Consider the following 14,460-nt stretch of genomic DNA (forward strand, 5'->3'; position numbering starts at 1 on the left):
AGGGCTGCTTCCCCACTTTGCATCCCAATAGAGAACTATACATCCCTCTCTTAATTGAATTTATCTCATTTGTAATTATGTATTTCATCTACCCATATATATATGGGTATTTTATGTATTATACACATTATACAGATACAGCTATAGGAGTGAGTGGATTTACATTGAATGATGAGAGAAAAAGGCTGAGAACAGAACACTGGGAAACAACATTTAATGGATAGGTTAAAAAAAAATAGATGTAAGTGAAGGAGGAAAGAGAAGTGAGAGACCCATGAGACAACGGTCTGAGACTATCACGAAGAGCTGGAAAAGTTAAACAAAGGGCAGCAGAAAGGTCTAGTAAGATGCCTTGAAATCTTTTATTTTCTTTGACAGTTTAACTTGTTGGACAGGGAGTGTTAAGTACCTTGAGAGATTGTGTTACCAGTTGGCACATTTGGATGTTTTTTGAAATTTAACCCCCTCCCCAAAATAGAAATATATATATATATATATATATATACACACATATATATATATACTTTGTAATAGTACTTTGTAGTAGTAATTGAAGAACTAAAAACAGTATTAAAACTTACTTTTGGGCTTCCCTGGTGGTGCAGTGGTTGAGAGTCCGCCTGCCGATGCAGGGGACACGGGTTCGTGCCCCGGTCCGGGAGGATCCCAGATGCCGTGGAGCGGCTGTGCCCATGAGCCATGGCCACTGAGCCTGCGCGTCCGGAGCCTGTGCTTCGCAATGGTAGAGGCCACAACAATGAGAGGCCCACGTACTGCAAAAAAACCCAACAACTTACTTTTGTTATTTTTAATTGAAAAGGTTAATTCGTTGACAAGCGTAACATTTTTGTTAAATATTCTAGTGGAAGCAAATTATTTATAGTGTAAAATAATTTTGTATTCTAAGGAAGGTAGAGAAGTGTGTAACTGTGGTGTATTAATGTTAATATTTGATTTAAAAGAACAAAAACACTGTACCTGTTGCATAGAGAACACTAACAAATGTATTGAGTTTGTCCTTTTAGGTAATCGATTCTTTTATTATCTGTCAAAGCAGTGAGCAACAACTAAAGAAATCAAAGAAAGCCATGAAAATATATTTCTTGGAAATTCTTTTATATTAAAGACCCTAGTTGATATTGCTAAAGTATTTTCTGAGTTGCAAGTGATTTTTTTCTTAAACGTTTTAGAAATTATAACTGAAAACTGTAGTTTTCTGATCACCTTGACCCAAATTTAAAAGTAAATGTGGACTTTCCCTGTGTTTTAGTACGTACTAGAGTTGTAAAGCTTCAATAAAACAAACTATGTTATTTAAAGTCATGGTAAAGGAAAAAAGGGTTGGGGGAAACTAAACAGGATTTCCGGAAAGTGAAACTGATGGTTATGTCCTTTGATAGATTCTACGTATTATAATAGTTCCATGCGTGTGAAGTCTGGATCGTTGACCAGAAGTATTTTCTAAGCTTAAACAGAACTTCTAAGTTTTTTGGCTCAACATTATCTGTGTGCTTAGATATTTTAAAAAATTCAAAACTTCATACTATTTGTGTCATTGCCCTTTAGGAATGTACTATAGGAGTGTAAGTGTATATTCAATAAAGAATATATTATTTGGATTCTTGGAGATTAATTGTATTCATAGTACTTGATAATTTTTATTTATTTATTTATTTTTTTGCGGTACGCGGGCCTCTCACTGTTGGCCTCTCCCGTTGTGGAGCACAGGCTCCGGTCACGCAGGCTTAGCGGCCATGGCTCACAGGCCCAGCCGCTCCGCGGCATCTGGGATCTTCCTGGACCGGGGCACAAACCCGTGTACCTTGCATCGGCAGGCGGACTCTCAACCACTGCGCCACCAGGGAAGCCCAGTACTTGATAATTTCTACTTTCTAGTTAAACCAGTAGTTTAAAAAATCTTTTTCTGAAACTCAGTTAGTTTTCCTTTTTTGTTTGTTCACTCACTTAAATTTCTTGAAGGTTCATAATTATATTTAGTACTGAAAGCTATGCTGTTTTGTGTGAACGTAGTTTAAACCAATTTAAAAATTGTCCAACTTAAAATATCTACTTAATTAAAATCACCTTTTATGAAGGCTGACACCTTGGTCCTAATATATTTTATTTTTGTGAATAAACTCACTAATGTTAGAAGATTTGTCAGTGAAATTTTTCTTTATCTTTCTTTAAACCTTTTACATATTCTGATAGGCTACCTTGAGGGGAAAGTTTTGTCGAAGTTGGCAATTATGCTATGACTACAGTGTAGCTCAAAATAAATGTTTTAATAAAACATAAAATAGGAAATGAACCACATATTAAAAAGGTCAAGTAGAATGAGCATGTTGAAAAACAACATAATTGCATAAATCAAAACAATTTACTGTTCCTTTTATAAGGGCTTTAAGTTTTTAAAACAATCTTGATGAAAATTCTAGGTATACAGCAGTAAATTAAGCTTCAGATTTGTTATAAACATTGGCAGTAAGGTTATTTTCAAAGTGCTAGAAAAAAATACATAAAAGACAGAAGTAAATTAAAATATGTTACTGTTTTCAAATTTGTTGGCATTAATAAAGGTAAAATATCATAATAAACTTGATGCCAAATTTGAATAGTGCTTGATTAATGAATTTTTGTTTAAATATATTATTAGTATTGCCTTTCCAATTTGCAAAATATTGAGAATGATTTATAGTCTATCAGCCACTCTGTCATGACATTAAAATGGGAAATGAAGTACAGATAGAGTTGTTTCTTATTATTTGCAGTAGTTATGTTCTTTCAAGTCTCCATGAACACTGAATTAGTGAATATTGACTGTTGCTCTTAGGAGAAATAGAGTTAAGTTCCTGCGAGTCCCTAGTCACAACACTTTCATCAACTGATCAATACATAACCTTGTTTTATGACAACTTATTTAATATATGTTGTTGATCCATTAACATTGAACTCATGGCCAACAGCTCATGCCTGAATAGAGCTTACCTAACACATTTTCTCAGTGAGGCACGTCACAGCCTTCTTGTACATAGGAACACTGGACCGCATGTCAACACTATCTAGGGGACCATTTTAAACCACAAAATTACCGACAAAATACAAAAAAATGCAAAAGGTTTGACATTAAATAGACTGTGAAAAGGAACTGAAACAAGAGAGCTGAAACAAGAAGGCAGAGTGTTGCCTTGTTTGACCTCAGCTGGAAATGTGAACATTGAGTGACTCAAATTTTTTGCCACTCTTACTCTATGCATATCTACAAATGACTGCAAAATCACAGCAAGTATTGATTTTAGGGACCAATAAATTTTAGTGAATAGGTGAATTTGCAAATATGGAATCTATGAATATGAGGATTGACTGTATATAAGATCATCATGGCTATGTCTTCAACCCTCACCCTTCTTTCTCTTTTGTTTTTGTATCTGGGTAGTTTGCAACTTCATATGGACAGACTATTTGAAGGAGTTCAGAGGTTAATTGCACCTTGATTTCAGGGTACATTTTTGGTTTAAACATCTCAGTTAATTCTCAGTTAATTCTGAACTCAAATGCTGTCTTATTCTTTGTTTTAGATAAAAGCAGTACTTGATAAAGTTTTTAATTTAAGGGGTCATTTTTACTTGGATTAGGACTAAACAACCAGGTTACTTGGTTGATTGAATGAACAATAAGCAAATCATTGAAACACTGTGTCATCGCTCAACACTTGCATTCCAAGGAGTTTAGCCTAAGCTCCTCCAATTCTTAACATCCTGGTCTTAAGTTATAAAGTGTAATTTATTTTTTGATATTTTTTTCATTGATTTTGATCTCTACCCCTACTCTCACTCTGTACACTGATGGCAGAAACTTAATCTTAGTGTTCAATAATTCCAAGTTGAAACTAATTCAATTCATGATTTCTGCCTTCTCCCTCCTCCTCCTATTGGGCATGGCATCTAAGTTATGAGGTGATAAGGTTGCATTGTGGTCTGGTTAGTGGTTGGCATGTGAAAATAGTGGCAACCATGAGATGTGCATCATCCTCTCTGGGTCTCACCCCTACATGCTGGCATCTGCTAAGAAGTCTGCATCCCTGTCTGTTCTCAGCTCTGTGATCCACTGCTTTCTGCAGGAGTGCCCCCAGCATCACACCTTAAGGGCCCTTGAGGGCCACTGCTCTCCTAGCCAGCTTCAACACTTTGCTGTGCAAAACTGGGGCCACCACAGTCTCCTGGACCATCTCAGGCTGTAATCCAAATTGATTGGTAGCAATAGTCTTTGTTTTAGAATTATGCTTTTAGTAATAAATAGGCCTGACATGTTGCATATGTGCTTAAATTTATCCTTTGGGAAGGTAATAAAATTTATTATAATACTACAGTTGTGTTCCCTTTGTAACAAATATATAAAGTTAGTTTTTGTCCATTATATTACTTAAAGTTTTCCTTTTTAATTGAAATTTTTAAGCGTTGATTTTGGGTTTTAAAAATATATGTATATATAATGAATTTCAATACTACTTTTTTATTGAGTTATAATTGACATATTTTTCAGGTGTAAACCATAATAATTCGATATTTTATACATTGAGAAATGATCCCCACAGTAAGTCTAGTTTAAATAATTGTCCCCATACATAGTTACAGTTTTTGTTTCCTTGTGATGAGGACTTTAAAGATCTACTCTCTTATCAGTACTACTTTTAATATATTACAGGGGTTAAGGAATAAACCAAAGAAAACAGCACATGTGAAACCAGATCTCATAGATGTTGATCTTGTAAGAGGTGAGTCTTGAATAAACAAATGTTTAATGAAGTTAGAAATCGACCTTGAAGAAACAGAATTCAAAATGGGTTAGATATATATGTTTGTAGAAATAGAAGCAACGTGAGTCTAAATGAAGTCATAAATAGTATAAAAAAAAGAGAAGATGGAAGCATTTAAATACCACTGGCTAGTCTTTTCTCCCACTAAGAATCATTCCAAGAACTAATAAGTGTAAAAGAAAAGCAGCTCATATTTGCCTAGCAAACTATAAGGCTTGCTATAAAAATTAAAGTGGTATTTTTAATTCCTAACTGGAACTGACATTTGAACATTGTCTTGTATTTATAAAATATGTGGGAGAAATTTTGCTGTTATTCAGTTAAAAATGGTTTTTTTCCAAGTACCTGAGTTAATATGATAACATGAATAATGTTTTTAAAAGTGTCTCCTATCCAAAATTGGACATTTCCCACTCATAGTACAAAATAAAATTTCATGTTTTATTGTTCTTCAAATGTTGAAATTTTTTCTTTAAGGAAATTAAAGAGTAATAAATGTTCTCTGTCATTTTGTTACTTTTCTCAGGGTCTGCATTTGCTAAGGCAAAACCTGAAAGTCCATGGACTTCTCTGACTAGAAAGGGAATTGTTCGCGTTGTATTTTTTCCCTTTTTCTTCCGGTGGTGGTTACAAGTAACATCAAAAGTCATCTTTTTCTGGCTCCTAGTCCTTTATCTTCTTCAAGGTATAATTGATAGAAATGCATTTTGCTTTTAACTTTCAGCATATTTTGTTCATAGGATTACTAAGACTTTTTTATTTCTAACATATGCTAACTACTACTGAGTATGAAAATAAACATTTATTGTGATATTTCATTTAATAAGACACAACTAGTTTGGTATTTAAAATGTTGGAGAAAACAAAGCAGTTATTTTCTAAAATATCTTTATGAAAATTTGAATCTGTGGATGGCTAAAGAAAAATACAAATTGAGAGGATTTTTTAAAATTACAGTCTCTTCCAAATGCAGCCCAACATATATATACACACCAGTCTTTTTTTAAAAAAACATCTTTATTGGAGTATAATTGCTTTACAATGGTGTGTTAGTTTCTGCTGTATAACAAAGTGAATCAGCTATACATATACATATATCCCCATATCTCCTCCCTCTTGCGTCTCCTTCCCTCCCACCCTCCCTATCCCACCTCTCTAGGTGGTCACAGAGCACTGAGCTGATCTCCCTGTGCTATGTGGCTGCCTCCCACCAGCTATCGCTTTTACATTTGGTAGTGTATATATGTCCATGCCACTCTCTCACTTCATCCCAGCTTACCCTTCCCCCTCCCTGTGTCCTCAAGTCCATTCTCTAGTAGGTCTGTGTCTTTATTCCCATCCTGCCCCTAGGTTCTTCATGACCTTTTATTTTTTATTTTTTGGATTCCATATATATGTGTTAGCATACGGTATTTGTTTTTCTCTTTTGGACTTACTTCACTCTGTATGACAGACTCTAGGTCCATCCATCTCACTACAAATAACTCAATTTCGTTTCTTTTTATGGCTGAGTAATATTCCATTGTATGTATGTGCCACATCTTCTTTATCCATTCATCTGTCGATGGACACTTAGGTTGCTTCCATGTCCTGGCAATTGTAAATAAAGCTGCAGTGAACATTGTGGTACATGACTCTTTTTGAATTATGGTTTTGTCAGGGTATATGCCCAGTAGTGGGATTGCTGGGTCATATGGTAGTTCTATTTGTAGTTTTTTAAGGAACCTCCATACTGTTCTCCATAGTGGCTGTATCAATTTACATTCCCACCAACAGTGCAAGAGGGTTCCCTTTTCTGCACACCCTCTCCAGCATTTATTGTTTGTAGATTTTTTGATGATGGCCATTCTGACTGCACACCAGTCTTTTTTTTAATGCAGCCTTGAAGTTCATTTTTCCTTTCTCAGCAGTGTTTTGGTTTTTCCTCTTAACCTTTGTATTCTGAGACTATCCTCATTCTGTATTGAAATTCTACGTGCCATGTACTGTTCTAAGTGCATTTCACAGACACTCATTTAATACTCACAACAACCCAGTGAAGAATGGGTACTATTATTAGTCCTAGCTTATAGACACAGGACCTGAAGGACCCAAGGGCCCGAAGCCACACAGTCACCAAGGGTAGCAGAGCCCAGGTCGAGCCCAGGCAGTCAGACCTCGAGCCACATGCGTCACACCTCTGGGACTCTGCCTCCCATCACAGCAGCCTGCAGCGCAAAATGCCCAGCGCTCCTGAGCGCTTGCAGCCTAAAAGAAGAGGCCGCTCACATTCCATCGCTCTAACAAAGCAACTATTTTAGTTTGGTGGTACCCTTTCAGTCTCTGTAATGTCTTTTTTTTTTTTTTTTAAAAAAACACAGTCATAATCCTGAATGATTATTTAAATATGTTTTATCAACAAACGCTAAGTAAAAGATAATATCTTTTAAGTAAAGGAAAATACAATAAAAATGAAAGACTTCTATTTCGGTAAAGTTTTTTTTAAGCCAGGGTATATCTTATATACGTAAGAGGGAGTGAACTTGTAGTTATCTTCTAAGGCTATCTAGTTTACCTAGAGGAGAACACTTTGTTCTAAAGTGGTCAGAAATTGCAATTGCTTATGAGAGTGATAATTAATCAGTACCATTCATTGTAACCACTGTGCATTGTGCTTTTTTGCTATTGTTGCTTTCTAGTATATGAAGGCAAACAAGTTTGCAGTGTAACTAGTTCACATACTGTGGCTGAAATTCACTTACTGGCTTGTCTAAATTAAATAGGGTTACGGTTAGGGAACACAGCTTAGATCAGGCATGAAAAAGAGGTATTTTCAGTTCCAAACGGAAGTTTAACATTATTAGTGTGTATAAGGATTGAACACTGAACACTCTCCTAGCAAAGCTTAGTTTAAAAAGTGACTTAGGGACTTCCCTGGTGGTCCAATGGTTAAGACTCTGCACTCCCAATGCGGGGGGCCCGGGTTCGAACCCTGGTCAGGGAACTAGATCCTACATGCTGCAACTAAGAGCCTGCGTGCCATAACAACAATGACAAAAAAAGAGCCTGGGTGCTGCAACTAAAAATCCCGCATGCCACAACTAAAGATCCCGCATGCTGCAGCAAAGATCTCGTGTGCCACAACTAAGACCAGGCGCAGCCTAAATAAATAAATATTAAAAATAAAAAGTGACTTAACCTGTTCCAAGTTACGTAGCCAGTGACAAAGCTGTGATATGACCCTAATGACCCTCAGCAGTCTGCTAGTGCCTTTAGAAACCCCTGTGCTTCCACCTCCTTGCATGTTGAGTAGGGTATAGTGCTCTGAGTTATGTCCTCATTCTCTATCCCACCTTCATCTCCTGAAGAGTAGAAGAATCATTTGCAGTCAGACTGGGTTTATATAATTACTTACAGTTTTCACTTCAGTCACATGCCTTTTAAGTATCTCAACTATGTATTCTCAGCTCCATCCCTACTTCTTGCTTCTGTCATGCCCTTATGTCTTTTACCTTCTGTCCTGAATTACAAATCCAAACCAGCCTCTTAAGTTCTAAATTTTCCTAATTATCATTGCCTTCAAGATAAAAAGCCAAGTTTTCAGTCAGTCTCTTATTAAATTTCTCCCCAATTTTAACCAGACTAAATTAGCTCTTTACTCTTTCTTAAACATGCCTTTTTTTTGTAACCTATATGCTTTGGGGGTAACTCTCTTTGCCTGGGTAGCCCTTTTTTCCTTTTACGTACTTGGTCAACTACTTATTCTCTCAGAGTTACATTAGCTCTGAGAGTTAGTCATCAGAATTCCTTCATAAACCTCCAGTTTAATTACATATCTTTCCTATCTATCATACTCTTTTAGTCTACTCAGGCTACTATAACAAAATACTACAGACTGGGGGATTTAAACAACAGAAATTTATTTTCTCACAGTTCTGGAGGCTGGAGGTCCAAGATCAAGGTGCTGTCAGGATTGGTGTCTGTTGGAGGTTTCTTTTCCTGACTTGTAGACGGCCACCTTCTTGCCGTATCCTCACATGGCCTTTCTTCTGTGCATGAGCTGGGAGAGATTTCTGGTATCTCTTTGTCTTATAGGGACACTGGTCCTTTTGGATTAAGGCCCTACCCTTATGATTTATTACAACCTTTATTACATCGTATAGGCCCTATCTGTTAAGATAGTCACATTGGGGGTCAGGACTTCAACATTTGGAATGGAGGCGGGGGGCACAATTCAGTCCATTACAGGTGTTTTAATTATTTCTTTATATGTCCCCCGTTTCCTCTAAACTGAGGAGGGTGTCTGTGATCTTACCAAGAATGTCTTTAGATTTATGTGTCTAGTTTTCATTGAAGTATTAAGTTGTGTACTTTAGAGATCATGTTGGCTGTTACCCTGTTCTGAGAATTTATTTCTGAATGGCATGGTTAGCCAGGGGCAAACAATAAAATAGTCTGAAAGAGCTTGTCTGGAGTAACATTTAGACTCATTTAAATTTAGAAAAATTATCTGTCAAGGAACAATGTTAGAGCAATTTTTAAAGTTTTGAGGAAGTGACTGTCAGATCTATAATTAAATGTATTTTCTTTCCCTTTTTATAGTTGCCGCAATAGTACTATTCTGTTCCACTTCTAGCCCACATAGCATACCTCTGACGGAAGTGATTGGACCGATATGGCTGATGCTGCTCCTGGGAACTGTGCACTGCCAGATTGTTTCAACGAGAACACCTAAACCTCCACTAAGTACAGGAGGTAAAAGGAGAAGGTACTGTCTGTTTAAAAGTGACCTTTTTGTAGATTTTTGTAATTTGAATCCAGGCTTGTTCTTGACTTGAATAAAATGTTATCTTGTAAAGTTGCTTTTTAAAATAAAGCAGTGAGCTTCAGAATCAGCTACTGAATGATTTAATTTCTGTTATTTGCTTCAGAGCCATTTTGAGACCCCATACCTGTTTTTGTTTTTGTTTTCTTTCTTGAAGCTCATTGTTGAGGCACTTAATATCAATGTAGGGAATACACGTTAGCTGGCATTGCTAATAATTCCCACTGTTTACAAAGTCTTGTACTTTGGCAAAAACAAAAGTCAGGGAAATTTTTCAGCTAAATTCCATTTATTAAATGTCATTTGAAGCTGTTTAATATTGCCCTTTGACTAAGTAAGCATAGCAAGTCTTACTGGCCGCTTAGCACAGTGGAGTTCTGTTTTAAGGGTCTTTGGGAGCAATTCCTCTTTTGAATATTGTTCCTAAGAGATTGTGACATTTGCAGTTTTGGGATATTGAGATTTAAGCCCTCTTTATTTTGAAAAAAATAATACCTCATTAGATAAATAGCACTGCTGATCACACAGATTACAATTCTCTCCAATTTAGATTTTCTTTTCTTCATCTGCCAGTAGGTGGCATTCAAACAGGGAAGGAATGCTTTTGTAAATATCTGTCCAATGCTGTCCTTACAACCTAATGTCCACTGACCTGTCAGTATGAGCAAGGAACAATACCTTAACATTTATAGAAATTGGTCTTGAATATATACTTAATATTTGGCATAACTTTTATCCAGTAATCTGAATTTTACTATGTATTAAAGTTCCTGTGTTTATGTTTAGCAAATTTTTAAATGTACTACCGAGAAAGTGGTTGTTAAAATTTTAAAGCTACCTTCCACTCTTAATCTCTTCTAATGAAGGAAATTAAGAAAAGCAGCCCATTTGGAAGTACATAGGGAAGGAGATGGTTCTAGTACCACAGATAACACACAGGAGGGAGCAGTTCAGAGCCACGGTACAAGCACCGCTTACAGCGTTGGCACTGTCTTCAGAGATCTCTGGCATGCTGCTTTCTTTTTATCAGGGTTTGTATTTATTTAAGACTTCATATGGCATAGAAATGCACTATCCCTTTTCTGGCACTCCAGTCTCAGGTAATGAGTACTAATGACTTTAAATATGACAGCCCTATTATGGATTTTATTTTGATAAGTTATAATGCTATAGGTAATGAAAAAATAGAGACCATAAAAATTTACTTTGATATATATGTAAATACATCTATATGAGAATGAATATATACCATCAAAGTATATTCAGTTAGGATTTTTTGGTTTTAGTTTCTTTTGTGATTTCTCAAGCACTATTTTATTTCTATTAAATTGGGTATTTTATTTTTATCGGCACTATAGGTAAAATTGGCTTTATTAATATGGCATGTGAGTTGTATGACTTTTTTTAGCCTCAGTTATCTAAAATAAAACATATAGATATTGTTATTTGAAAGAATAAAATATATACTATAATATGAAATTCTGTTTTTGTACCTTGGGTTTTTTGTTTAGTTTGTACCATAATAAAAATTTACCAAAACTGATGAAAGTTGCTAAGTTAATAAATCAAGAAAAGGGATACTGCAAGTAACTATTTATGGTCACTTTTGTTAACTTCTCTACTAATATCATTGTTTTATCAGTTTGTGATTGTGCTCTTATGATAAAGTTTATCATGCATTATACAATTAAGCAGTTGTATCGTGGCATATTCTTATTGATTGTAATTTGGGGGGAAATTTTCCCAAATTTTAATATTGATAGTTTGCAGTAATGTGGCATTATGTTGATTCTCTGACTTTTTCAGCCACTTAGTCTTCTTCCAGAGAAGATACAGGTTTTGTTTTGTTTTTTGCTTTTTGTGGGGGTTTTTTTGGCCTCACAGTGCTGGCATGTGGAATCTTCATTCCCCAACCAGAGATCCAGAGATCATACCTGCACCCCCTGCATTGGAAGCACAGAGTCTTAACTACTGGACGGCCAGGGAAATCCCTGTTTTGTTTTGTTTTTAACTTGGGTTGGATTCTGTCTCTCTCTCTCTCTCTTTGTTAGTCTTTTTTTTAAATGTATGTAAATAGCTCTACTTTCTGACAGTAAAGATATGATAGTTTTATCACTGCAGAGTCAATTTCTTAAACATTTCTGAAGACTTTCTGTTAAGCAATTATAAATAGCATAGTGGATATGTTTTGCTTTGGGGGGATCATTTAGTTGTTTTCGTTGTCTGAAACTGGTGTTGTATTATTATGTAGTATTCAGAATCCTCCTAAATTAACAGGTTGGTGCCTTTAGAATTCTACCATGTTTCTCTAGTCAAACGAGTTTCACACTTTAATTTTTCTCTTTTGGGGCTGTAGCATGACCTTGACTACTAGTAATTGATATTATGATGGCTAAATCCCTTTAGATTTATTCCCTTTAATCATGACAGCTATAATCTAAATGTTTTTAAAGGTGCAGTATTTTCAGCTGTCTCATTTGCGACCTAGTTTGCCAGCATATGAATGAGACTGTTTTAAATATTGGGTACAAAAAGATCTTAAGAAAAATGTTAGTTTTAGAAGTTCTGAACTGAGCTCTGGAATCTTGATGATGTCTTGGTGTTTCAGGCTTTGATAAATCAGAAAGGGCTTAAACTGAAATATCAACTGAGACTTAAAATTGTTTCTGGTGATAACAAGTTGAAAAGCTGGATGCTTCCATTAAGGTATCTGAATTAGTATAACTGATGAGAAAATAAATGCATAACCACACAAATATCTAAGCTTTGTATTTGGTGACTTGATGGTCTTCTAGATGTTAGAATGAAAACTACTGTTTTTAACATCCTGTATTTATATGTTGGAAAGACCCTACTTATTATCATCTCTAAGTACATTTCATTCTCAAGATAAAACTATTCTTTTTAAAATAAGGCATAGTATTTCTTATTTGAAAAAAATTGGGAATTATTGTAAAAGAATTCTACAAACCTGAGAAAACTAAGGCAAACAAAGTATCAATTAGAAAAGATGTAGAAATCAACCGTATTTCCTAAGGATTTGGCCCTTTAATATCAGTTAATTCTCTTAAATTAGCATAATTATAGTTGCTACTAGAAAGATTAAATAGGAAGAATTACCTCTAGATTGTGGGGCTTTCCTGGTGGTTAAGAATCCGCCTGCCAGGGCTTCCCTAGTGGCGCAGTGGTTGAGAGTCTGCCTGCTGATGCAGGGAACACGGGTTCGTGCCCCGGTCCGGGAAGATCCCACATGTCGCGGAGCGGCTGGGCCGATGAGCCATGGCCACTGAGCCTGCGCGTCCGGAGCCTGTGCTCCGTGACGGGAGAGGCCGCAACAGTGAGAGGCCCGCGTACCGCAAAAAAAAAAAAAAAAAAAAAAAAAAAGAATCTGCCTGCCAATGCAGGGGACAGAGGTTCACGTCTGGTCTGGGAAGATCCCACATGCCACGGAGCAACTAAGCCCATGCACCACAACCACTGAGCCTGCACTCTAGAGCCCGCGAGACACAACTGCTGAAGCCCACGCGCCTAGAGCCAGTGCTCTGCAACAAGAGAAGCCACCGCAATGAGAAGCCCGCGCACCACAATGAAGAGTACCCCTTGCTCGTGCAACTAGAGAAAGTCCACGCACAGCAACAAAGACCGAACACAGCCAAAAATAAATAAATATTTAAAAGAGTAGATTTTACATCTCTTCAGCATAATACCTGTTTCAAAATTCAGATGGATCCTAAGTACTCTTTCATGTCTTTTAAGATTCATTTGACGATCACAATATCATTAAAACAAAGTCAGTAGAAATTATGCTCTTTTTTGAGTAGAAAAAGTAACTTATGTAAATTGACTTGGTGAATTAGAGAGAGATATCAGAATAAAACCAGGTCACTTGTTAATTCCTATGTGTGACTGACCTACCTTGAAGATTTCTGTTCTGTTTAGCTTCCATATTTGCTGTTTTTAACACTAAAGTGAAAATTAGATTCAGTAAATTGATTTTCTTCACAGAATGGAGTATACTGCATAATAAAAGTTAAAATGTATGCAGTTCCACCAGAAATTTTTGATACAGGGATTAAAATTTGGTTTTTACTGACTGTAGTTTAAAAAGTTCAGTCATTTAAGCTATAGACTGGGTGAAGGTCTATTGGACGTCTTCCACAGACAAGGATGAAGACTGTGTAAATGCCAGTATATCCCAGATTTTTAAGGCCACAACTAGATAACTTACTAAATTTGCTAGAGTCACTGTATTTTAGAGTTGGACTGGTTCTAAAAAGATTACAGGTACTATAAATAAACCCAATTTGGTACACTCCTCTCAAACTTACGTGTGGCAGAGGATACCTAGAGAAACATAGGGTCCCAAAAGTCTTTGAAGGGCTATATTAGCATGTAATCAAGGTGTATGCATAGCTCCAGATAGCAGTGATGGTTATATGTAGGCCCCTGTGTCATTTTCTTATATCTGAGATTTTATGCATTTTGTTTCTCTAACCTCCTCTCCTCCTTGATTCCTAACCTTGTGCAAATGAGAGCAAGGCCAGAAATTTCATACTATGTTCTAGAGCAAGAGTTATCTGCTACTGTTAACTTCCCCCTAGCAACTCTAATGTCCTTTAATACTGAAAGGATGATCTTCAGTTGGCTCAATTTGTATACCTCTGAATATTTTTGAGAGCACCAACAAATACTTCCAACGTTTCTTCCATGGCAGGACAGAGTATCATGAGTGTTCTTGATTACCTGACTAGGTTTTTTAATATAGAAACACAGTGGTTTTCATGTTTGACACAATACATTTGAGATATATATATATATATATATATATATATATATATAT

At 36.1% G+C, this 14,460-nt stretch overlaps 1 protein-coding gene and 1 non-coding gene across 5 annotated transcripts in view; both read left to right on the forward strand.

Annotated features, from left to right (window-relative positions):
- PHTF2 (putative homeodomain transcription factor 2) overlaps window positions 1-14,460 on the forward strand; it is a 117,126-nt gene that overhangs the window by 56,938 nt on the left and 45,728 nt on the right. For all 4 annotated transcript variants that reach the window (XM_007450093.1, XM_007450094.1, XM_007450091.1 and 1 more), the window contains 4 exons: window positions 4,705-4,774; window positions 5,343-5,501; window positions 9,398-9,563; window positions 10,487-10,651. In XM_007450093.1, the coding sequence (XP_007450155.1) occupies window positions 4,705-4,774; window positions 5,343-5,501; window positions 9,398-9,563; window positions 10,487-10,651 (560 nt within the window). The remainder of the gene's footprint in view (window positions 1-4,704; window positions 4,775-5,342; window positions 5,502-9,397; window positions 9,564-10,486; window positions 10,652-14,460) is intronic.
- TRNAG-CCC (transfer RNA glycine (anticodon CCC)) lies at window positions 7,727-7,799 on the forward strand. The gene has a single exon. It is a non-coding gene; the product is annotated as a tRNA-Gly (tRNA).

This window comes from Lipotes vexillifer, unplaced genomic scaffold (genome assembly GCF_000442215.2).
Source record: "Lipotes vexillifer unplaced genomic scaffold, Lipotes_vexillifer_v1.1 scaffold712, whole genome shotgun sequence".
NCBI classification, from domain to species: Eukaryota; Metazoa; Chordata; class Mammalia; order Artiodactyla; family Lipotidae; genus Lipotes; species Lipotes vexillifer.